The 26,713-nt window shown below is 43.9% G+C and overlaps 1 protein-coding gene across 1 annotated transcript in view; it reads right to left on the reverse strand.

The window, feature by feature from the left end:
- Window positions 1-21,710: 21,710 nt before the first annotated feature.
- The window catches only part of LOC118589290 (ATP-binding cassette sub-family A member 17-like), an 84,216-nt gene continuing 79,213 nt past the window's right edge, over window positions 21,711-26,713 (reverse strand). The window contains exons 26-30 of the mRNA XM_036196448.1: window positions 25,577-25,764; window positions 23,996-24,166; window positions 23,544-23,734; window positions 23,336-23,409; window positions 21,711-22,897 (exon numbers count right to left, since the gene is read on the reverse strand). Of these exons, the coding sequence (XP_036052341.1) occupies window positions 22,634-22,897; window positions 23,336-23,409; window positions 23,544-23,734; window positions 23,996-24,166; window positions 25,577-25,764 (888 nt within the window). The 3' untranslated portion in view covers window positions 21,711-22,633. The remainder of the gene's footprint in view (window positions 22,898-23,335; window positions 23,410-23,543; window positions 23,735-23,995; window positions 24,167-25,576; window positions 25,765-26,713) is intronic.

The following is a 26,713-nucleotide window of genomic DNA, read 5'->3' on the forward strand; positions in this document are numbered from 1 at the left end:
GCTAACCCGCCTTCTCCGCTGGGCGGGGGAAAGGGAGAAGCGCAGCTGGCGCCGGCGGGCTATCCCAAAAAGCCCGCCCGGACGCAGAGAGAAATCTTCTCCCTCCTACTCTTGTCAGATCCTCTGGGAATCGGGTCATGGGTGCTTCCACCCGGCGGTATTACCTGTCCCTCCCATGCGAACTTCCGGCCAAGGAGACTGGATCTGGAGACGCCGATTCAAGTCACTGATGTGGAGATTGCGGAGTCCGGGCTCCCATCTCCCACAAAATGTTCTACCCTACATCCTGGGAATCGGGGTTCGCATTGTGCCGGGCAGCTACAGTCACGTTCTGCTGAACCGTCTATTCACTCGTGTATTGAATAGTGAGCAGTATCATGTCCTACCTCTTCATGAGATGATCTGCCGGGAAAAGAAATGAGTCTATGGAGATTAGGGAGGCCAGAGCAAGGAATTGGCCCAGGCTTCTCCACACAGCTTGTACCAGCCTTCATACCCCCTCCCCACAGCCTGCAGGATTACTGGACCCCTTGGGGTACCTGGCCTGTGCTGGAAGCTGTATGTCAAGACCTCTTGTCGGTCTGAGGCAGCAAATAGGGAACTGCTGTTCACAGCACAGAATATTAGAGAACTCTAGGGCAAGACTTAGGGTCTGCTTCCCATGGCTGCTGATTCCCATGCAGAATCCTCACACTTAACTCCTGTCTCTTTTCCAGGAGCTATTACTGTTTCCCACTTCGTTACTTTTTTTCTTCTCCCTTTGAACTTTGTTACTTTGTTACCTGTCCCTGGGACGGAAGCGCCAATATGCTTTTGGTAGTAATTGGACGGCATAAAAAAAAAAAATTAAATTCAGCCAGGCAGTGGTGGCTCACGCCTTTAATCCCAGGACCCGGAGGCAGAGCCAGGCAGATCTCTGTGAGTTCGAGGAAAGCCTGGTGTACAGAGCGAGGTCCAGGACAGAACATCAAAACTACATGGAGAAACCCTGTCTCAAAAAACAAAAAAATTGAATTCATCAATGAGCAAGTCACATCTCAGAGATCCCTAATAATATCTCTGTCCCCTGGTTACTCATAGTTACAAAGTCATCAATTGGCTTTTTATCTTTACCTTTACTCAGTTTCTCTTATTTATTCTGAGGTCGTTTTTGTTAGTTTTGATAAAGCATTGCCTCGTGTCTTAATTAGCTTCAGCTGTCAACCTGACACTGCTTAGAATCACGTGAGGGAGACTCTGTGGCACGATTGCCCAGATCTAGCAGCCCGAGCATGGCAAACATGACGCAGACAGGTTTTGCCCTTTCTCCTTTGCTCTGCCTTCTAAACCATTAGATTACATTCCTAAAGCTAGCCCCAAGGTCCATTCCACTGACTAATTCCTGAGACTGACCACCAAGGTCCAACTATCAAAAGGTGTCTGTGGGGGACTGGTGTGATGGATGGGTGAGAGGGTTCAGCCCACAGTGGGTAGCAGGACCCATAGGTAGACGGACCTAGGCTATAGAAGAAAGCTAGCTGAGCATCAGCCAAGGGCACAGTTGCATGATGCTGCCTTGAGCTCCCGCTCTGACTCCCTTCAGTGATGGACTGTGACCTAGAAGTGTAAGACAAATAAATGTTTTTGGTCCTGGTGTTTGTCACAGCGACAGGAAGCAAACCAGAGTGCCCAGTAGCACCTACATCGTGACGTCTGTCCTGCTCCAGCTTTCTGAATGTTGATTGCAGCTGTGCACCACATCACCTGGCCAAATCTTTTTATGTTTTAGGAAACAGATGTTTTCTTTGCTGTAGATCTGATTGATCATGCTGGTCCCACTAGGGGTAACCTAGGCTAAGGGCCACCTCTACAGAGTATGAGGTGTACATACCCACATTGGGCTTTGAGGGATGAGAGAGTTCAGGAAAGTCTGCTCTTGGGACCCATGTGCTGCAGGGTGCTCCCCTCTGGACCTGGGATTAGGCACAGGCTACACCCAAACACCAATTTCCAAACACAAACCAAACATAAAGAAATCCTTTATTAAGCAAGGCAAAGAAACATGTTGGCTGAATCTGAATTGGGCAGAAACTTCGGCAAATAGCTGTTAATTTTAAGAGAGAAAAGGAGGAGGTCTGTCTTAGAAGAGCTAAGACATGTTGGTAAGTTCTGATTGGGCATTTTAATTAGGTTAGTCAAAATAATGAATTTTGATTGCTGGACCTTGGTGTTTAGATAGTTGGACCTTAGTGATCAGTCTCAGAAATTAGTCAGTGGCCAAATAAGGGAATGGACCTTGGGGCTAGCTTTAGGAATGTAATCTAATGGTTTAGAAGGCAGAGGAAAGGAGAAAGGGCAAAACCCGTCTGCGTCATGTTTGCCCTTGGCTTAATTACATTTTAGTTGAGGGCCTAGGGGGTGGATGAGGAAAGACTCAAAGATGGCAGGCTACAGGAGCAAAAGTTAAGAATTATGGGGAATGCTGGGTGGTAGTGGTGCACACCTTTAGTCCCAGCACTCAGGAGGCAGAGCCAGGCGGGTCTCTGTGAGTTTGAGGCCAGCCTGGTCTACAGAGCAAGATCCAGGACAGGCATCAAAACTACACAGAGAAATGCTGTCTCCAAAAGAACCAAATATATATATATATATATATATATATATATATATATATATATATGAGATCCTGAGGAACCTCACCAAGCAAAAAGAGGAAGAGAAGCCCTGAGAGGAGGCTGGAGGGAGCATGAAGTGTGGTGAAGCCTAAGGAGGTTTCCATTATGAAGGATCAGCAATATTGTGACGTTCTACACAAGAGTTACCTGAAAATAGACCAAGAAACCCTCTAGTATGGCAGCCAGGGCTATACTGATGCTATTGCTTTGAGGAAGGAGCTGTAGGGACTGTAAGAAAGGTAAGCATGGCTAAGAATGAATTTCTGCATTAGGGGTAGGGGAGCTAAGGGCCAAAATGCCTTCCACAGCCAGGCTCTTTGATAGGGTTCTTCTCAGAAAGAAGACATCCTCCACATGGCAAATGTACACAGATGCACCCACCCAGGAGCATGGCCACAGCCATTGTCTTAGCTGTGCCTGAACATCTGAGACAGTGCTTAACACCACAGCTTGACTGGGCCCCATCCAGAGGCCACTAGCTGCCAACTCAGTAGGCCCGGAGTGGGCTGTAGGGGTTTGAATGAGAATAGCCCCCCAAAGTCTCATGTTTGACTCTGTCATCCCCAGTTGGTGGGACTGTTTGGGCGGGATTAGGAGGTGTGGTCTTGTTGGAAGAGGTGTGTCACTGAGGTGGGCTCTGAGGTTTCAAAAGCTCATGCCATTCCCGGTTTGCTCTCTGTTTTCATGCTTATGGACTAAGATGTAAGTTCTCGGCTGCGGTTCCAGTGCTATGCCATGTTGTGGAATATTCCTTTATGATGGGTGAAGATGTGTCACTGTGACTGGTTTAATAAAAAGCTAAATGGCCAATAGCTAGGCAGGAGGTATAGGCGGGACTTCTGGACAGAGAGGACTCTGGGAAGAAGAGAGGGGGAGGTGCCAGCCTGACACAGAGGAAGCAGGACATGCAGGAGGAGAGATAAAAGCCATGAGTCACTGGGCAACATGTAGATGAATAGAAATGGGTTAATTTAAGTTATAAGAGCTAGTGGGGTAAGCATTAGCTAAGGCCGAGCTTTCATAATTAATAATAAGTCTCAGTACATGAGGAAGGAGCCGTCTCCGTGGGACGCTACCAGAACGAACCCAAACATACTGCCCAAGTGCCTAGCTGCTGATCCTGCAAAGCCCAACAACTTGGAGGTGTTGGTGAGATCGCCCTACTGATCACCTATTCAACTGAGATCCATTAAGGAGAGGTTTCAGAAGCCTGCAGCCTTCCATCTGAGGAAACAAGATCAGCTGAGGAGTTGGCAAGCAAGCAAAGCGACTCGAGGATGCAAGAGAAGGAGCCGTCCAGCCACCGAACCAGATCACTGGAATCATAAGGCCACCCTACAACAAAGACCAGGTCTCTCGCCCCTAGGTCCCAGCCATCAGAGCCCCAGGGACCAGGCAGATACCTTTCCCTGCTCCCTCACCAAAAAACAAAAACAAAAACAACAATAACAACAAAAACCAGCCCCTGCAAACCCAACAACCACTGAAACCATAAGCCCACCCTGCACCAATTGGGAACAACTGCTCCCTGAGACAGAACCCACTAACACTGATTGGACTAAGCTGCTCCCAGAGAAACAGAGCCCAATAGCACCGATTTGACCAAGAACTCCTAGTGAACCAAGACTATCAATTAGAACAAGAGAGGCACCTTCAGACACAGACACTGCCTGCACTGAGCAGAGGAAGAGATGAGTAGACGCCAGTGCAAAAACACAGGCAACAACATGAAGACCTACATGACAACATCACAACCTAGTGATTCTACACCTGCAAGACCTAAACATACCAAGGCAGAAGAAGCAGAAGAAATCAATCCTAAAAATGACTTTAAGAAGATGATAGGTGCCCTTAAAGAGGAAATTTAAAACTCCCTTAAAGAGGAAATGAAAAATTCCCTTAAAGAAATGAAAGAAAAAACAAAAAATTGGAAGAAATCAAAGAAAACCAATAAAAAGTAATTAAACAGATGAAGGAAATAGTTCAAGATTTGAAAATTGAAATCAAGACAATAAAGAAGACACAAACTGAGGGAATGCTGGAAATAGAAAATCTGACTAAACAAACAGGAACTACAGATGCAAGCATAACCAATAAAATGCAAGAGATGGAACAGAGAATCTCTGATATTGAAGACACAATAGACAAAATAGATTCATCAGTCAAAGAAAACACTAAAGCCAAAAAAGTCGTAACACAAAACGTCCAAGAAATTTGGGACACCATGAAAAGACCAAACCTAAGAATAATAGGGACAGAAGAAAGAGAATACCAACTCAAAGGCACAAAAAATATATTCAACAAAATCATAGAAGAAAAACTTTCCTAACCTAAAGAAAGAAATACCTTGTATCTTCATAATATGCAAGAAGCTTATAGAACACCAAATAGGCTGGATCAAAAAAAAAAAAAAAAAAAAAAAAAAAGTGGTGGCCCACGCCTGTAATCCCAGGACTCGGGAGGCAGAGGCAGGTGGATCTCTGTGAATTCAAGGCCAGCCTGGTCTACAAATCAAGTTCCAGGACAGTCTCCAAAGCTACAGAGAAACCCTGTCTCGAAAAAGCCAAAAAAAAAAAAAAAAAAGTCCCCTTGCCACATAATAATCAAAACACTAAACATACAGAACAAAGAAAAAAATATTGAGAGCTGCAAAGGAAAAAGACCAAGTAACATATAAAGGCAGACCCATCAGAATAACACCAGACTTCTCAATAGAGACTATGAAAGCTAGAAGGTCCTGGACAAATGTTATGCAGACACTAAGAGACCATGGATGCCAACCCAGACTACTATACCCAGCAAAACTCTCAATCACCACAGACGAGTAAACAAAATATTTCATGATAAAACAAGATTTAAACAATACCTATCCACAAATACAGCCCTACAGAAAACACTAGAAGGAAAAATCCAACCTAAGTAAATTAAACACACTCATGAAAACTCAGGCAATAGATAATCCCACACCAACAAATATCAAAGAAGGAAACACAACACTACCATAAAAAAACAAAACAAAACCAACAACAACCAAGAATTAACAATCACTGGTCATTAATATCCATCAATATCAATGGTCTCAACTTACCTGTAAAAAGACACAGGCTAATAATAAGTCTCTGTGTCATTATTTGTGAGCTGGTGGCCCAAAGAAAAATCTGGCTACAATGCCATGCCTACCTGCTACCATGCTCTCCATTGTGATAGTCATAGCCTTTAATCCTTGAAACTGTGAGCCTCAAATTAAACATTTTCTTTTATAAGTTGTCATATCACAACAACAGGAAAATAACTAAGACTGTGTCCAAGAATCTTCACTACTTTTTCCTTTTTCTGCAGGGAAGGTATTAGAAATTTAACCCAGATCCTTCACATACTAAACACATGGTGTGCCACTGAGCAAAGACCTTAACCCTAGGAAATCTAAATTTCTATCAAGCTTCCAGAAGGCACCACTGCTCCTGTTACTAGTTGGGGATCCCACTTTGAAAATTCTGGGGGTTGGGGATTTAGCTCAGTGGTAGAGCACTTGCCTGGCAAGCACAAGGCCCTGGGTTCGGTCCTCAGCTCCAGAAAAAAAAATTCTGCCTGAGTTTAATCGTGACACAGCACACTGAAAAGCTGACTACCTCTAGGTCTCAGCTTACACAACTGGGAAATGCGACCATGACATGTCCACTTAGTAGGCTAATGGAGGTCACATACTGGCTCATCCTTAACATGCAGGAAGCAGGGAAAAGAATAAATAAATGCCCATATACTTCAACATTTAAATATTGAAAACTGTGACTTAGGTTAGCAAATGGGTTAATATGTTCTTCCTACCTTTGGAGAAGAGTATCATTCCAATATTGGTCCAGGTTTGAATTAAGAATTCAGTGTAGCCAGGCGGTGGTGGCACACACTTTTAATCCCAGCACTGGGGAGGCAGAGGCAGGCGGATCTCTGTGAGTTTGAGGCCAGCCTGGTCTACAGAGAGAGTTCTAAGACAGCCAAGGCTACACAGAGAAAAACCTATCTCCAAAACCAAACCAAAACAAAACAAAACAGAAAAGATTGAGCAATTTCTTCAGGCCTGAAGACTATCTTGTCAAGATGTGGACATGATGTGGCCCTCTACAGTTGAAGGTCCAGGCTATGTCCCTAGAAAGTGGACTTATGTGTAGTATGATCAAATGATGGGGAGCATATGGAACCCCAAGCACAGAGCCAGCATTAGGCAGGGTTATGACTGCTACTGTGTTGGCCACATCTGGTCGTTTGTTTGTTTGTTTGTTTGTTTGTTTGTTTTTCAAGACAGGGTTTCTTGTGTTGCTTTGTGCCTTTCCTGGAACTCACTCTGTAGTCCAGGCTGGCCTGGAACTCACAGAGATCCACCTGCCTCTGCCTCCCAAGTGCTGGGATTAAAGGCGTGCGCCACCACCACCTAGCTCATGGTCTTTTTAAAAGATAAATTTTATTCTTGGACAATTTCATACACACACACACAGTCCCCGGGAACCGCCACCCAACTCTGCCCCAGTTGCTGGCCAACAGGGAAAACTCCTGTGGCCAGACTCCCAGACCAAAACCCCTCACCAGACCCTGAAATCTACAAGACCCATGCTCTACCCCAATACCCATCTGCCTGCAACCCCAGTAACTTCCTGAGACAGGGAATCCACCAGCTTCCATTGGACCAAGAGTGGCTTCCTGAGACAAAGAATCTGCCAGCTCTCACTGGACCAAAAGAGACTTCCCAAGACACAGAATATACCAGCTCGGACTGGCCCAAGAGCCCTGATAAGACCAAGAGCAACTCCCTGAGTCACATAATCAGCTAGTTTGCATTGGGCCAAGAGCAGCTCCCTGAGATACAGAATCTGCCAGCTCCAATTAAATCAAGAGCTAAGATTGGACCCAGAGGGGCCCCCTGAGAAACAGACCCAACAAGCAGAGAGTGGACCAAACACAGGCACCTCTTGCACCAATTAGAGGATGAGATGGGCAGATATCAATGCAAAAATACAACAACATAAAGAGCAATATGGCATCACCAGAACCTAGCCCTCCTCCAATAGCAAGAACTGAATATCACAATGTAAAAGCAGCAGAAGAAAATGACCTTAAAAATAGCTTCATGAAGATGCTAGAGGCCTTTAAAGAAAAAAATGAAAAATTCCCTTAAAGAAATTGAGGGAAAGACAAACAAAAATTGATTGGAAGAAATCAATAAATCCCTTTAAGAAAGCCAAGAAAACCACAAAAAAGCAATTACCATGAAGGAAACAGTTCAAGATCTGAAAATTGAAATAGAAACAATGAAGAAGAAGAGGGAATGCTGGAAATAGAAGATCTGACTAAATGAACAGGAAACACAGATGCAAGAATAACCAACAGAATAAAAGAGATGGAAGACAGAATCTCTAGTGTAGAGGATACAATAGTTGAATAGATTCATTAGTCAAAGAAAACACCAAAGCCAAAAATGTCATAACACAAAATGTCCAGGAAATCTGAGACACCATGAAAAGGCCAAACCTAAGAATAACAGGGATTGAAGAAGAAGAATACCAACTCAAAGGCACAGAAAATATATTCAACAAAATCATAGAAGAAAACTTGCCCAAATTAAAGAAGGAAATACCTATGAAGACACAAGAAGCTTATAGAACACCAAATAGACTAGACTCCCCCAAATAGTCCCATTGTCACATAATAATTAAACCTCTAAACATACAGAATAAAGAAAGAATATTAAGAGCAGCAAAGGAAAAAGGCCAAGTGACCTATAAAGGCAGACCCACCAGAAGAACACCAGACTTCTCAATGGAGACCTTGAAAGCCAGAAGGTCCTGGACAGATGTAATGAACACACTAAGAAACCATGGATGCCAGCCTAGACTAACATACCCAGAAAAACTCCCAATCACCATAGACGGAGTGAACTAAACATTCCAAGACAAAACCAGATTTAAACAATACCTATCCACAAATACAGCCCTACAGAAAGCACTTCAAGGAAAATTCCAACCTAAGGAAATCAGATACACCCACAAAAACACAGGCAATAGATAACCCCACAGCAGTAAATCCCAAGGAAGAGAAATACACACACAGTACCAGCAAAAGATAATAGGAATTAACAATCATTGGTCATTAATATCCCTTAATATCAATGGACTTAATTCACCTATAAAAAAGACACAGGCTAACAGAATGGATATGAAAGCAGGACCCATCTTTCTACTGCATACAAGAAACACACCTCAACATCAAAGACAGGTACTACCTCAGAGTAAAAGGCTGGGAAAAGTCTTCCCAATCAAATGGACTTAAGAAGCAAGCTGGTGTAGTGATCCTAATATCTAACAAAATAGACTTCAAACTAAAATGAATCAAAAGAGATCAAGAAGGACACTACATATTTACCACAGGAAAGATCCACCAAGATGAAGTTTCAATTCTGAAAATTTATGCCCCAAATACAAGGGTACCCACATATGTGAAAGAAATATTACTAAAGCTTAAATCACACATCAAACCCCACACATTAATAGTGGGAGAGCTCAACACTCCACTCTCACCACTGGATAGATTGGCCAGATCAAAACTTAACAGAGAAATAAGGGACCTAACTAATGTTATGATTCAAATGGACTTAATATCTACAGAACATTCCACTCTAACAAAAAAAGAATATACCTTCTTCTCAGCACTCCATGGAACTTTCTCTAAAATTGACCACATACTCGGTCACAAAGCAAATCTCAATAGATTAAAAAAAATTGGAATACCTCCTGTATTCTATCAGACCACCATGGTTTAAAGTTAGATTTTAACAACAACAAAAATTACAGAAAGCCTACAGTGTCATGGAAACTGAATAATGCTCAACTGAATCACCCATGGGTCAAGGAAGAACGAAAGAAAGGAATTAAAGACTTCCTAGAGTTCAATGAAAATGAATGTACTAATACCCAAACTTATGGGACACTATGAAAGCAGTGCTAAGAGGAAAATTCATAGCACTAAATGCCTACATTTGGAAGAAGTTGGAGAAATCTCACACTAGTGACTTAACAGCACACCTGAAAGTTTAAGAACAAGAAAAAGCAAAGTCAACCAGGAGTTCTAGATGCCAGGAAATAATCAAATTGAGAGCTGAAGTCAATAAAATAGAAACAAGCCAGGCGGTGGTGGTGCACATCTTTAATCCCAGCACTTGGGAGGCAGAGCCAGGTGGATCTTTGTGAGTTCAAGGCCAGGCTGGTCTATAGAGTGAGATCCAGGAAAAGGAGCAAAGCTACACAGAGAAACCCTGTCACAAAAAACTAACTAACTAACTAACTGACTAACTAACTAACTAACTAACTAAATAAATAAATAAAATAAAAGGGATTGGGGATTTAGCTCAGTGGTAGAGTGCTTGCCTAGCAAGCACAAGGCCCTGAGTTCGATCCTCAGCTCCAAAAATAAAAAAAATAAAAAAATAAAAAAAAAATAGAAACAAGAGAACAATATAAAGAATCAATGAAAAAAAGAGTTGGTTCTTTGACAAAATCAATAAGATAGACAAGCCCCTATCCAGACTAACCAAAAGACAGAGAGAGAGTATCCAAATTAACAAAATCAGAAATTAAAAGGGAGATATAACAACAGACAATGAGGAAATCCAGAGAATCATCAGGTCATACTTCAAAAACCTCTACTCCACAAAACTGGAAAATCTAAAAGAAATGGACAATTTTCTGGATAGGTACCACATACCTAAGTTAAAACAAGACCAGATAAACAATTTAAATAGATCAATAACCCCTAAGGAAACAGAAACAGTCATTAAGTTTCCCAACCAAAAAAAAAAAAAAAAAAAAAAAAAAAAAGCCTAGGACCAGATGGTTTCAATGCAGAATTCTTCCAGATTTTCAGTGAAGAGTTAATACCAATACTCTTCAAATTGTTCCACACAATAGAAACAGAAGGAACGTTACCAAATTCTTTTTATGAGGCTACAGTTACTCTGATTCCCAATCTCCATCATGAACATTGATGCAAAAATACTCAATAAAATATTGGCAAACCAACTCCATAAACACATCAAAAACATTATCCACCATGATCAAGTAGGCTTTATCCCAGAGAAGCAAGGATGATTCAACATACAAAAGTCCGTCAAGGTAATACACCATATAAACAAACTGAAAGAAAAAACCACATGAGCATTTCATTAGATGCTGAAAAGGCCTTTGACAAAATCTAACACCCCTTCATGATAAAGGTCTTGGAGAGATCAGGAATACAGGGAACATACCTAAACATAATAAAGGCAATCTACAGCAAGCCAACAGCCAACATCAAATTAAACGGAGAGAAACTCAAAGCGATTCCACTAAAATAAGGAACAAGGCAAGGCTGTCCCCTCTCCCCATACTTATTCAATATAGTACTTGAAGTTCTAGCTAGAGCAATAAGACAACAAAAGGAGATCAAGAGGATACAAATTGGAAAGGAAGAAGTCCAACTTTCACTATTTGTAGATGATATGATAGTATACATAAGTGACCCCAAAAATTTTACCACGGAACTCCTACAGCTGATAAACACCTTCAGTATGTGGCAGGATACAAGATTAAATAAAAAAATCAGTAGTCCTACTATATACAAATGATAAACGGGCTGAGAAAGAAATCAGAGAAACATCACCCTTTACAATAGCCACAAATAATATAAAGTAACTTGGGGTAACTCTAACTAAGCAAGTGAAAGACCTGTCTGACAAGAACTTTAAGTCTCTGAAGAAAGAAATTGAAGAAGATATCAGAAAATGGAAAGATCTCCTATGCTCATTGATAGGAAGAATTAACACAGTAAAAATGGCAATCTTACCAAAAGCAATCTACAGATTCAATGCAATCCCCATCAAAATACCAACACAATTCTTCATAGGCCTGGAAAGAATAATACTCAACTTCATTTGGAAAGACAAAAAACCCAGGATAGCCAAAAGAATTCTGTACAATAAAACAACCTCTGGAGGCATCACCATCCCTGACTTCAAGCTCTACTATAGAGCTATAGTAATAAAAACAGATTGGTACTGGCATAAAAACTGACATGTGGACAAATGGAATCAAATGGAAGGTCCTGACATTAACCCACACACCTATGAACACCTGATTTTTACAAAGAAGCCAAAACTGTACAATGGAAAAAAGAAAGTATCTTCAACAAATGGTACTGACATAACTGGACGTCAACATGTAGAAGATTGCAAATAGATCCATATCTATCTCCAAGCACAAAACTCAAGCCCAAGTGGATCAAAGACTTCAACATAAACCCAGTTACACTGAACCTTACAGAAGAGAAAGTAGGAAATAGTCTTGAACATAGTGGCACAGGAGACCACTTCTTAAATATAACACCAGTAGCACAGACACTGAAAACAATTAATAAGTGGGACCTCCTGAAATTGAGAAGCTTCTATAAGGCAAAGGACATTGTAAATAAGACAAAACAACAACCTACAGACAGAATGGGAGAAGATCTTCACCAACACCACATCTGACAGAGGGCTGATCTCCAAAATATATAAAGAACTCAAGAAACTAGACATCAAAGTAACAAACAATCCAATTTAAAAATGGGCTATAGAGCTAAACAGAAAATTCTCAAGGGAAGAATTTCAAATGGCCAAAAGACATTTAAGGAATTGCTCAGCATCCTTAATTATCAGGGAGATGCAAATCAAAACGACTCTGAGATATCACCTTACACCTGTCAGAATGGCTAAGACCAAAAGCACTGTGGACAGCTTATGTTGGAGAGGATGCGGAGCAAAGGGAACACTCCTCCACTGTTGGTGGGAATGCAAACTTGTGCAGCCACTTTGGAAATCAGTATGGCTGTTTCTCAGAAAATTGGGAATTGATCTACCTCAAGACTCAGCTATACCACTCTTGGGCATATACCCAAGGATTACTCAATCATACCACAAGGACACATGCTTAACTATGCTCATAGCAGCATTATTTGTAATAGCCAGAACCTGGAAATAACCTAGATGCCCGTCAACTGAAGAACGGATCAAGAAAATGTGGTGGGGCTGGAGAGATGGCTCAGAGGTTAGGAGCACTGATTGCTCTTCCAGAGGACCTGGTTTCAATTCCCAGCATCTACATGACAGCTCACAACTGTCTGTAACTCCAAGATCTGATACCCCCACAGACATACATGCAGGCAAAACACCAGTGCACATAAAATAAAAATAATAATAAAAAAGAAAATGTGGTATATATACACAATGGAGTACTACTCAGCAGAGAAAAACAATGACATCATGAAATTTGCAGGCAAAGGGATGGAGCTAGAAAATATCATCCTGAGTGAGGTAACCCAGACCCAGAAGGACAAACATGGTATGTACTCACTCATAAGTGGACACTAGATATAAATCAAAGGGTAATCAGGCAACAACCCACAACTCCAGAGAAGCTAACTAACAGGGAAAACCCAAAGAGGGATACATGGACTGCTCTGGGAAGGGGAAATAGATGAGATCTCCATGAGTAAACTGGGGGTGAGGGGTGGGCAATGGAGGGTAAGGGATGGGGGATGAGAACATAAGGGAGTGGGATGGTTGAGCTGGAACAGGGAGGGAGTGGGAGAGCAATGAGAGATACCATGATAGAGAGAGACATCATGAAGATAGAGAGAAACCCAATGCTAGGGAAGTTCCCAGGAATCCCCAAGGATGACCCCAGCTTGGACTACTAGCAATAGTGGAGAGGGTGCCTGAACCGAAGTGGCTTACACCAGAGATCAGACTGGTGAATACCCTAACTGTCATCACAGAACTTTTCTCCAATGACTGATGGAAGCAGATGCAGAGATCCACAGCCAAACACCAGGCAGAGCTCTGAGTCCAGTCAGAGAGAGAGAAGAGGGATTCTATGAGCAAGTGCATCAGTATCATGATGGAGAAGCATGCAGGGACAACTAAACCAAACTAGACAGAACTCATGAAAGTTGGATCAATGACTGTGAAGCCTACATGGGACTGGACTAGGCCCTCTGCATGGCAAGACAGTTGTGTACCTTGATCTGCTTGGGAGGCCCCCTGGTGGTAGGACCAGAGTCCATCTCTGGTGCATGAGCAGGCTTTGTGGAACCTACTACCTATGATGGGACACCTTGTGTAGCCTTGAGGCAGGGGGAAGGGGCTGGACTTGCCTCTACTGAGTGTGCCTCCCAATGGGAGTCCTTGACTCCTTGTGGGTGGGAATGCAGGGTGGTTTGGGAGGGAGAAGCTGGGGGGAGCAGGAGGAGGGAAGAGGGGGATCTTTGATTGGTATGTAAAATGAATGAAAAAATTGTCTTAATAAAAAAATTTCATAATGCATGTTTACCCCCTCCCTCCCTTCCTACTCCCCCTGGAACACCTTTTTCCCATCAGATCCCCCTCCTATTTTCACATCTGGCTACACCCCTGAAGAAAAGTAGATCCCCTGACCCCAGCAGTCATTAACAGCTGGGGTAGGTTCGTTTACTCCTCCCACTCCATGGAAAGAGTTTGGTTGCTGGGATTTGGATCCAAATTTGTAATGACAGCTATCTCTCCAGCATATATATATATATATTTGGTTTTTCGAGACAGGGTTTCTCTAGCTTTGTAGACCAGGCTGGCCTAGAACTCACAGAGAACTGCCTGGCTCTGCCTCCCAAGTGCTGGGATTAAAGGCGTGCGCCACCACTGCCCGGCGCATATATGTTTTTAAGGATAGATCTAATGATTTTCTGAATTACATTGGTCTGTTATAATGTTATAATAATCTCTAATTAATTTAGCTCTTCTTTGCGTTTTTCAGTTAATTTGGCTAAGAGTTTGTCCATCTTGTTTATTTTCCAAAAAAACCAAGTCTTTCTTTCATTGAGTCTTTAAATTGTTTCCTTTCCATTAATTTCTGCCATGATGTTTTTTAAATCTATCTTATGGGTTGGGGAGTTAGCTCAGTGATAGAGCACTTGCCTAGCAAGCACAAGGCTCTGGGTTTAATCTTCAGCTCCAAAAAAAAAAATCTATCTTATTTATTAAAATTATATGTGTAGAGTTGGTTCAGCAGCTAAGAGAATGTGTTGCTCTTGTAGAAGACCTGGTCCCAGGTCCCAGCCACTCCATGGTGTCTCACAACTGTCCTCTAACTCCAGTTCTGGAATCCAGTGCCCTCTTCTGAGCTCTGTGGGTACCACACGGGTGGCGCCCAGACATACATGCAGGCAGAACATCCATACACATAAAATAATTTCTTTTAAAAAAGAAGAAATCAAAGAGGCTGGACATGGTGGCACATTTGGATCTCTGCATTTGAGGCCATCACAAACTACATAGTGAGTTCCAAGCTAGCCAGGGCTATAAAGCGATACTGTCTTAAAAGGAGGAAGAGGAGGAGGAGGAGGAAGAAGAAGAAAAAAGAAGAGGAGAAGGAGAAAGAGGAGGAGGAGGAAGAGGAGAAATCTCAGATAAATAATTTAATGATGTATTTTAGAGACCTGGGGGAATAAAAACCAAGCCAAATTCCAAATCACTAGATGAAAGGTAATCTCAGGACAAGGAAATGGCTCAGCACTTAGGAGTATATACTGCCCTGGACTGAGTTCAGTACCCAGCAACCTGACAGGGCAGCTCACAACCATCTGTAATTCCAGTTCCATGGTATCTAATGCCCTCTTCTGGCTTCTTTGAGCATCTGTACTCACATGCAACTCCTGCCCCGCGTTAATACACACATACAAATAAGTGCTCACAACCATGTAGCCGCCTCTCCAGCCCCCCTCCCCCCCCCCGTTTTGTTTGGTTTTGGTTTTGGTTTTTCAATACAGGGTTTCTCTGTGCAGCCTTGGTTGTCCTGGAACTCACTCTGTAAATCATGCTAGCCTCGAAATCACAGAGATCCACCTGCCTCTGCCTCCTTAGTGCTGGGATTAAAGGCGTGGGCCACCACTGTCTGGCTCTCTTATTAATGTAGGTACTTAAAGCTATAAACCTCCCTCTTAGGACTACTTTGATTGCATTGAATGGTTTTGATATGCCATGTTTTCATTTTTGTTCAATTCTAAGAATTTTTCAATTCTTGATTTCTTTAAGGACCCATTCAGTAGCAGGTTGTTTAATCTCCCTTAGTTTGTGTATATTCTAGAGTTTCTCTTGTTCTCATAGTTGCATAGGCTGCCGAGGAGAATGTCTACTCTGCAGTGTTTGAATGTTCTATAGGGGTCTGTCAAATCCATTTTATCTGATGTTATTTAGGTCAGGTATTAATTTGTTTTGTCAAGATGGCCTTTCAGTTGGTGTGAGAAGAGCATATAATTCACCCACTACTATGATCCTGAGGCTAATCTGTGTCTTTACATTAATAGTGTTTAACGGGTGCACCTGTGGGGCATGTGTTTAGGACTGTAAAGCGCTGCTGATGGCCTCGAATCAGTAAGAAGTGACCTTTTCTTACTTCTCCCATTTGTTCTGGTTTGAAGTCATTCTGTGAGGTGTTAGGACAGCAACCCCTGCTGGTTCCCTAGGCCCATGCATTTGGAATGCCCTTTCTAGCCTCTCACTGTGAAGTAACGTCCGTCTCCTATGGCGAGGTGAGTTTCTCAGAGGCAACAAATAGATGATTCCTAGTTTTAGATCCGATCTACTGTCTGCATATTTGATACTTAGAGTTGTTATTGAAAGCTGTGGGTTGATGTCTGTCATTTGGCTGAGTTTGCAATGTTTGGATTTTCCTACTCTTCTCTTACTTTTAATTAGTACTCTACCATGGTTTATTATTTCTTTGAAAAATAATTTAGTCTCATGTGTATGAGTGCTTTGTCAACATGTATGCATATGTACCACATGTATGCCTGGTGGCCTCTGAGGTCAAAGAGGGTCGGATCCCTGGAACTGGAGTTATGGATGGTTGTGAGCCACCATGTGGGTTCTGGGAACCAAAACCAGGTTTCTTCAAGAACTAGTGCTTTTAACTGCTGGGTTATCTCTCCAGTCCCAGCCATCCTTTCTTGCAGCCTTGGGGATGATTCTTTCCCCCTGCAGACTAAGAATTCCTTCAGCTATCTTTGTAATGGCTTAGTGATCATAAAGTCCATTAGCCTTTTTTTTTTAATCAGGGAAAGCTTTTGTTTTCTCTTCAATTATGACAAATTGCTATTCTGAGTATAGTATATTCTGGATTATCGGTTCTTGTCTTTCAGAATTTAAAATACATCCTTCCAGGCCTTACTGTGTTCTCAGGTTTGAGAAGTAAGTTGTTGCCAACAGCCTTGTCTGAGAAAGAAACACATTCTGGGTCTAAGCCTGCTCTGACACTTGACACACTGAGTCAGGGGAAAGAAAGATCTACAAACTCAAGTTTCTGCCTCAGGGATCCAGAAATGTGTGGTTTCTTAAGGCATGCAGGCTTGCAAGTTCCCATGTTTTTCTATCCCTACTTCCTTGTCCTTTTTGCTTTGTTCTCTCTGGCGATCTTTTAAGCAAAACATCTGTTCCTTGTAAACATGGTTTAATGATTTTCTTTTTGTGCATTATGATTATCTTTGCATGTAGTCATTCTTTACAAAGCTCAACATAAGAGGTACTCTGGATCCTCAGAGCTTCTTGCATGCTCTCTTTGGTCCCCAGCCCCTTCTGTGAAAGTTCACGCTGCAGACTCCAAGTCTGACTTCATGGATAGAACTCCAGTATCTATGGCATAAGTCTACTGTTTACTTGGGAACGATGATGGGCTTGCTTTTGCATGTGTTTTGGTACTTCTATCTTGCTGCTTTCCATAAACTTTCTTTGTACTATATGTTTTGTGTTTTAATACGATGATGGGGTTCTTTTGGGGGAGGGGGTCTTGATGGTTTGGGTGTTCTAAATGCCTTCTCTATCTGGATTAGTGTCTCTTTCTTTGTCAGGATTCTTTTGAAAATGTTTTTAGTGCCCTGAGGACGCGAGATTTTTCTTCTTGTGTTTAGTCTTTTCACAGTGTTTTGTGTATCTTGGAATTCCTACCCATACCTTCTTGTTATTTTATCTTTGATCTTGTTTTCAAGTTCAGATATTTTGTCCTCTCTTTGATCTACCCTGCTGTTGAGACTTCCCACAGAGTGTTCTGAGGGCTTGTGTAATGTCTTGGTTTGCTATGGATTGCTGTGATAAGGACAGTGACCAAAGCAACTCGTGAAGGAAAGGGTTTGTATACTTGGCTTACAGGTGACAGGTCAGCATGAAGGGAAGTCAGGTGAGGAGCACAAGCCACGAACCTGGAGGCAGGAACTGAAGCAGGGACCGTGGTGGGATGCTGCTTATTGGCTAGCTCTCCATAGCTTCCTCAACCTGTTTTCTTCTTTCTTTTGTTTTGTTTTGGTTTGTTTTTCAAGACAGGGTTTCTCTGTGTAACAGCCCTGGCTGTCCTGGAACTCACTCTGTAGACCAGGCTGGCCTCGAACTCACAGAGATCCACCTGCCTCTGCCTTCTGAGTGCTGGGATTAAAGGAATGTGTCCCTATCACCCTGCTCAGCCTGCTTTCTTACACAATTCGGGCCTACCTACCCCTGCAGAGACATAGCCCCCAGTGGGCTGGACCCTCCCACAACAATCCAGAAAATGCCAGACAGAGCTGATGGAGATACTTTTTCCAGTGAAGTTTCTCTTCCCAGATGACCCCAGTTGACAGAAACTAGCCAGCTAATCTTTTTTATTTAATTTTCTTCACAGAGCTTTTTATCTGACTTATGTTTCCACCTCCAGCGTTTCAGGTTTTTTCAATATTTCTTTTTATTCTTTTTATTGAATCCCTAGCTGATAACTTGCACCACTTTATTTCATTAATTTTTGTTTCCAATCAGGAGCTTATTTTCTTACTTAAAAACTATTATGTGTGTGTGTGTGTGTGTGTGTGAGAGAGAGAGAGAGAGATAATGGATGCATATGAGTACAAGAAAGGGCACAGCATAGCATGTGGATGTCAGAGTATAACTTTCAAGAATTCAGCCGGGCAGTGGTGGCGCATGCCTTTAATCCCAGCACTCCGGAGGCAGAGCCAGGCTGATCTCTGTGAGTTCAAGGCCAGCCTGGGCTACAGAGTGAGTTCCAGGACAGACACCAAAACTACACGGAGAAACCTTGTCTCAAAAAACAAAACAAAAAGAAAACAACAACAAAAAAGAATTCATTCTATATTAATACTATATATCCAACTCAGGTCATCATGCTTGTGAAGCAAACGTTTTTATGTGCCGAACCTTGCTGGACCCATGTGAGACTATTTTCTTCTCTGATTTCTTTGAAGAGTGTGTTCAAAGAATACCATTACTGGATACCGTTACTGTAGGATTAGTAAGTTTTGGATGAGTTAAGTTGCTTTTGTTTTTCATGTTTATTATGTGACTACATTGGTGTTTCTTTATCAGGGGTTATTGTGTTGCTTTTTAAAAATCAGCTGTATTCTTTCAGTTGAGAGGGTCTTAGATGTGGTAGAAATTTAGAAATCAGTTCCTTAGTCTAGCAGCTCAGGGTGCCTGGTGTCATCTCTATGTTACTCTCTGAGGAGAACAGTAACCACTGTGCAAGTGTACCAGCTAACTAACAGCAAGAGCCCATGTGGTTTCTGTAACTATTGGAGGAGAAGCAACCAAGGACACTATAGAGTAAAATGGTATTTTAATAAGATTAGGAGTAGGAGGAATATATATATGGTGGGTGAGGATGGGATAGATATTAGATTTGTTTTTTGTTTGTTTGTTTTGTTTTCGAGACAGGGTTTCTCTGTGTAACAGCTCTGGCTGTCCTGGAACTCCTTTTGTAGACCAGGCTGGCTTTGAACTCACAGAGATCCGCCTGCCTCTGCCTCCCGAGTGCTGGGATTAAAGGCATGCGCCACCATTGCCAGCTTAGATAGATTTCTGAAAAGAAACAAAAAATTGAGGAAGTAAGGTATGGTGTTGGGATGCTGTTAGAGTCTCAGATTCTAGGGACTGTTAAAGATATAGAAAGTTACAATTAAAAAGTAAAAACTGTGGAAGGAAAAGGCTGGAAGAGGAACAGACATAGAAATAAGAAAGTATGTGAGCTGTGGACGGAGAGTACACTAAAAGCACTCAGGAGGCAGAGGCAGGCAGATCCTATGAGTTTGAGGCCGACCTGGTCAACATAGCAAGTTGCAGGACAGCCAGGGCTGTGTGAAAAGACCCTGTCAGGGGGAAAATCTTTAGTAAAGAATGACTTATAGGAAACCAGGTGGAGACACATAGAGAACAATCTTAAAATCTAACTGAGCAATATACAAACTAAAGAGAAACCATTACGACACATACATGCAAGAGCGGAGGTTAAGTAATAGACAGTAAGGAATAAACAGCATACTCATCTGCACTGAGTCAGGAGATGGCCTTCTCAGATTCCTCCTCTTCCTGCAGACTCCAGTGTCGAGTGTGGGAGAGCTGAGTGGGAGCCGTTTGTCTCTGCAGCCTGTGTTCTGGCAGTTCCCGTGACCCTGCATCCTCCCGGGGTCTGTTCTGTTCCTGCAGGTCTGGGGAGGGGGGGGGCGCACTTCCCTTAAAGTTCCCTTTTCTTTTCGAAGCTCATAAACAATTTTATTAGCGTTTAAAAGAAAAACCGCAGAGTAGGCGAACCTTAAACATCTGAAGTCTCCCAGAGGAGGGAGATGGAGAAGACAAAGAGAGCTATGACCCTTTGGGTGAGGCATGGAAGTTTGACGAGCAGACAGCCTCATCACAGGAAGCAGCCACAGGGCAAAATGTGGGGTCGTGGGCCTTTGGAGCCAAAGTGAGGAAGTTCAAAGTATAGAAGAGTTTGGAACTTTGGGCCATTTTTTGTATTTTGGAGACAGGGTTTCTCTGTGTAGCTTTGTGCCTTTCCTGGAACTCACTCTGTAGTCCAGGCTGGCCTCAAACTCACAGAGATCCGCCTGCCTCTGCCTCCCGAGTGCTGGGATTAAAGGCTTGTGCCACCACCGCCCGGCTTCAGAAAAGCCCTTGAATGCTGTAAGCAGAGCTTAATGAGTCTAGCTCACACCTATTTTGTTTCACAGATACCTCAAGACAAATGTCAGCCAGTCAGGGTCCTGAACCCTGGAAATCCGCTCACCCCAACCCCTGCTATGATAAAAACTCTACCCTGTCTGAGCTCAGGACTCTCTGCTCTCACCACTGGGTCAGACAGACAGAGAGACTAAGCCCAGGGCTTGAAAAATAAAGGCTTGGGCTAGAGAGATGGCTCAGAGGTTAAGAGCACTGACTGCTCTTCCAGAGGTCCTGATTTCAATTCCCAGCAACCACATGGTGCCTCACAACCATCTGTAATGAGATCTGGAGTCCTCTTCTGTATACATAATAAATAAATAAATCTTAAAAAAGAAAAAAAGAAAAGAAAAAGAAAGGCTCTTTGCTTTTACATACGGGGTTTGGTCTCCATGGTGGTCTTTTGGGTGTCCCCCCTCCCAATCTGGGCATAACAAATGAACTGAAGGGATTCCTGGCTCCTCAAAAGCACTGCCTGCCTAGGAAAGCACCCCAGCTCAGCATACAGAAGCTGACACTGCTGTGGTCTGAGGGGTTTGGCTGCAGCATGAGCCCACGCAGAACTTGGCAGCGTTGTCCAGATAGTACTGGTTTTTCGGTCATTAAAGCAGAGGTAGGTGGATCCCTGAGTTCGAGGCCACCCTGGTCTACATAGTGAGTTCCAGGACAGCCAGGGCTGGTACACAGAGAAACCCTGCAAGAAAAAAAAGAAAGAAAGAAAGAAAGAAAGAAAGAAAGAAAGAAAGAAAGAAAGAAAGAAAGAAAGAAAGAAAAGAAAAAAAAACATGCTATATGTGTCACAGGCAGCAGAGCAGGAGAAGTGGGGCTACCTAATATTGGTGAAATTATTAAGACCACTCCATGTAGTTAAAAGGGAGGTTTATTTTGTGGGGGTAAGTTACAAATGAAGGGATAGGTAGGTTGTAGGGTCTGGCAAAGGTATGGCGCAGTCTGTCCGTGTTCTCTGGAGAACTCTGTTTGGTCCAGGAACCAAAGAGATTCCTCTCATTTGGATCCTGGGTCTTCAGCGTCCTTTCTCAGCCCTGTCTTGTAGGCGGGACTGTTACCAAAGCCTCAATGGGGGTTGGAACTTCCAGGCCAAGGCTGCAATGGCTACCCACTACAACCTAAATCCTTCGGTGCCCAGAAAATTATATCATGAGCTCCAGATGCCAGGCATGGAGCCAGCTACAGGATTTGGTGTTTAACCTGTGAATTTTAGTGTTGCTCTAGCCCAATCATTCCTTACCATGTTCTATTCCTTCCAGTTTGGGAAGAGGTTTGTTCTGTGCCATTGCATGTTGCAAGTATATAACTTGTTTTGGGCTTTATAGAATTTAACAGTTAAGAGGCTGCCTTGAGTCTCAGATGAGATGTGAGCTTTGGACTTTTCAGCTGTTGAGATTGGGAAAGACTGTGGGGACTTTTGAAGTTGTTTTGGTGTCTTGCACTACGAGATGAGCAGAGATCTGTGGACAAAGAGTGAAGGTTATGATTTGAATGATACACTTTGGTGTCAAGTTGACAAGGGTGGGACTTGGATGGTTGACCTCAATTGTCAACTTCATGAGATCTGGAATCACTTGACAGAGAGGCCTTGAGTATCCTATGGGGGACTGTCTCCATTAGGTTGAGGTGGGAAGACTCGCCCACAGTGGGCGGCATCATTCCCCGGGTGGGGTCCTGGAATGTGCAGAAAGGGAAAAGAGGAGCAAGCACTAGTGCTCCCTGCTCTGTGTTTCATGACTGTGCATGTCATGTGACCAGCTGCTTCAAGCTCCTGTCTGTACCCTGACTCCCATGCCATGATGGACGGTATCACTGAACTATGGGCCAAAATAAACCCCTTGACCCTTAGCGGCAGACAGTGGCAAACACAGCAGGCTATGCACATCAAGGCTACCCTGCACGAGCATCTTTATTACAGTAGGACAGGCTCTGAGGGAGGTGGAGATGGAGGTGGTGTGGCAGGCTGAGAAGAAGGAGCTGAGGGAGGAGGTAAGATATGCTCAGAGTGAGAGGCTGATAAGGAGCTGTCTAGGAGAGCTTGCCCTTGGTGGAATTTTCTGTTAGTGGAGGACACAGCGCTGGTGAAGCTCAGGAAGATGTCCTCCAGAGAGACCTGGTTGATGGAGTAGTCTTCCAACATATAATCCTTCTTGGCTTCTTCCATAATGCCAAATACCTGTAGAAGAGGGAGCCAGTTGTTGTAGATAAGTCTGCCATAGGTGCTGTGGCAGACATAGCGACAGGTGATCTGGGAAAGCGCAGAGAGGGCCACTGTCTGAAAGCTCGTGACAAGGCGCCCAGTGCTGGTCAGCTACTACTGAATACCTCCAAAGGAGTCAAACCTGTGGAACTGGCTGTCTGCTCTTGTGACAGGAAGGAGGCAGGAAGGAGGTTTCCCGCTGCCTCTCTGCCTGCTATGTGACGCTGTGCATGAAGCTCCTCCTAGGCCTGTTCCCTGCTCTCTGAAATCTGGGGGTGGGAAGAGCTGACTTCTGAGGTTCCTTCCAGATCCTACCTTATGCTCTATGACTTCTTCACAAACATTTCCACGGTGTTGGCAGAGGACACGCGAATGCCACTTCTAGAGAGCAGGTGAAATGAGAGGCACACTCACCTTTGCCCAGCTGAGGCTGTGGCCAGGCAGGTAGTACTGGACCATGCCCTGGTGCTCATCTTCCAGATGGCTGCCTGTACGAAACAGAGACCGTTTCTGTGAAGGCTGGACTGGAGGGCTAGAAAGGGCAGCCTGAGTGCCCAGAATCCCTAGACAGACTGTGTGACAGCTAACAGGTCCAAGCAGGACATCCAGCACCATCACACACCTGGGAAAGTCAGGTCCACAAATGCCTTGAACTTCGTTAGCACCTCCTGTTGCCATTCACTCCGGACCTTGGCCTGAAGGGAGTAGCCGCTGCCAAACTTGCTCTTGAGGTGTTGTGGGCTGCCCAGGCACTTGAACTGGCCCTGAACCATGATGGCCAGCCGGGTACATAAGGCTTCACACTCCTCCATACTGGGGAAAAGGAGAAAGCCTGAGACGGTGCTGGAGGAGGCTGATGCTCACCCTGCATGTCAGAGGCTTGTGCAGACAGAAGGGTATCTATGCCCAGACCAGGCCATTCCTGATTCCCCAAGCTGGATGGACCCACACGCAGAGCCTGGGAAATGTCCTGGCAGACCCTGCACTAGCTGCTGCCATATCTTCCGCTCACCTGGTCCCACCCCAGCCACCCGTTCCGGCTCTGCCCCTGACCCACAGATGCCCAAGCTCTACCTGTGGGAGGAGATGACAATGGCCTTGCCAGACTCCCGGGCCCGGGCCACAGTGTCCCACAGCAGGCGCCGGGCCACAGGGTCCATGCCAGTGGACGGCTCATCTAGGAAGATGACTGCAGGCTCTCCGATGAGGGCTATGCCGGTGCTCAGCATGCGCTTGTTCCCGCCACTGGAGGTGGATGGGTGACAGGTGGGGACATGGAGAATGGTAATTGTAGTCTCCAGTGTTGAAGCCCACTTGTTCAGCACCCAACTCTTTCCTTTTCTGAAGTGATTCCTACTCTGGCGGGGCTTTCAAAGACAGCCCCTTTGTTTTCACTCAGGTTGACCTTCACTGAGGGTCTGGGTGGATCTAGATGTCCAGGTTGAGTATGTGGCCATGGGACTCTTCAAGGGTCTCTATGGGTGCTGGGGGTAGGACACTACCCATCTGAGAGTAAGTATAGGGTCATTTTAGTTAACTGTTTTTCTAAAGTCCTGGCTGGCCTTGACTTCCCCATCCTCCTGACTCAGTCTCTCAAGAAGCACTGGGACTACGGGTGCACACCACCATACTGACTTTATTTTTCTCAGTTTTTAAAATTTATGTATATGTGTGTGTGCCTGCATGCAGGTACCCATGATGGCCAGAGAGCATCAGATCCTCTAGAACTGGAGTTATAAGTGGTTCTGAGCTGCTTTGTGGGTGCTGGGAACTAACCCAGGGTCCTCGGCAGGAGCAGTGAGCACTCTTAACTGCTGAGTCATCTTTGCAGCACCCTCCCCACATTAAACTCACGTAGCATTTACTGTGTGCAAAGCTCCAGTCTAAACCTTTTTTTTTTTTTTTTTCAAGACAGGACTTCTCTGTGTAGCCTTGGCTGTCCTGGAACTCACTCTGAAGACCAGGCTGGCCTCAAACTCACAGAGATCCACCTGTGTCTGCCTCCTGAGTGCTGGGATTAAAGGCGTGTGCCACCACCGCCCAGCTTCTAAACTTTTAAATGTAAATTTGGTTGATCTTCAGAATATGCAAAGTTATGAAAAGCTGAGCATGAGTCAAGCCAACAGATCGAGGAAGGGGCAGGGACTCTTTATCTGACACCTTGGGTCCATCTGGCCAGTCAGAGGCATCTCTCCACTTTCCAAACATGGAGTACTGCCCTACAAGGTATACAACTTGAGGGGAGGAGAGACTGTGAATGTGGACAGTCATTGCCTTGCTTTGATTAAGTTAATCTGAATTAGGGTTCTGTTACTGGTAACAGTGATAAACCACCTCAGACTTCTTGGAAGACATATCAGGATTAGGTAACTATGGGTCTAACATGAAAACCTACCAAAAATAGGAAGCTTGACATGAAGACACAAAGATCTGCCTACCCTATTGTTATAGTCGCACATGATAACACATACCGGTTCTCAGGACAAAAATTGCCTCTGGCTTGGGATAGAGGCCAGCTTCCCCCAACCCCCATCTTCAGTGGCATGGACTGCACAGCTCCTCAGTGCCTGAGCTGATGGGCTTTACTCTAGACTCCAGCACTGAGAACTGGGATCATCTTGCAAATGGAGGGGTGAAGAAATCCCCAGATCTCACCTATAGGTCTTTATCAGCTTGTCTGCATACACACGCATGAGTAAGTCCTCAAGAATCTGGTCTACACAGGTTTTAATGTGGCACTCAGGGATGCCCCGGATACGGGCATACATGGCAAGGATCTCTCTTCCTGTCATGAAGTTTAGCAGGGCATCAAATTCAGGACAGTAACCAATCCACTGCCGCACCTGAGGGAGGGAGACACATCAAAGTGAAGCCTCTTCTGGCTAGTTTCGCCATAGCAACAACTCAGCAGTTCAGGAGACTCCCTCGGCCTGGTGTGTCACTCTAGCTCTTGGTAATATCCATGTCTACTCCGGGAACAGACGCGCAGCATGAGGGAGCCATGAGTGGATGATGGCAATGCTGTTGTAGCCTTTGCTGGTAGTGTTGGTGAACAGGCTTCTAAAGGGTGGAGGAGGAGGGGTGCGGCTTGGCTCCTCTTCCTGTCCATATGTCCTGAAAACAGAGGCACTCAGCGCCCTCAGTATTAGGAGTCAGGAGAAGCATCCTGCTTTTTCCTTTTCCTCTTTTTAAAAAAGGTTACTTATTATTGTTATTATTACTATTATTGTTATATGATGTGTGTATGTGTAGAGGGAGGAATGGGTGCAAGGATGCCAGGGTTCATAACTAGAGACCAGGGGACAACTCTGTGGATTTGTCTCTCTCCTTATACCTTTGGATGGGTTTCAGAGAGGGAACTCGGGCTTTTGCAGCATGCTTTTAACCCACTGACCCATCTCATTGGCCCTTTCATTTCCTCTTTAGAAATATTTTCTATTAGATATGTAATCTACAAGTAGATTTTCTTCATGAAACATTTACATAAAGACCACTGGAGTCTGCCAAGGTCTGTGGTCTGGTTGGTATGTATCCTTCAGACTTCTGTGCTAATACAGAGTCCCACTCAGACATGCTCTCCTACAACAAGACTGTTTGTATGAAGTTTGTCAAATGATATCACCCCATATTTACCATTGCTTAATGTGCCTTTCTGACTGATTATCACATTCTATAGATCTTAGGTTGCTGCATATAGCCCATTCCCAACTCAGTTTAGCTGCTATACACTCAGAGGTTTTAAAATATTCTTTTTGTTTGTTTGTTTGTTTTGTTTTTGTTTTTGTTTTTGTT

The sequence above is a fragment of the Onychomys torridus genome, chromosome 8 (assembly GCF_903995425.1).
Source record: "Onychomys torridus chromosome 8, mOncTor1.1, whole genome shotgun sequence".
NCBI lineage: Eukaryota > Metazoa > Chordata > Mammalia > Rodentia > Cricetidae > Onychomys > Onychomys torridus.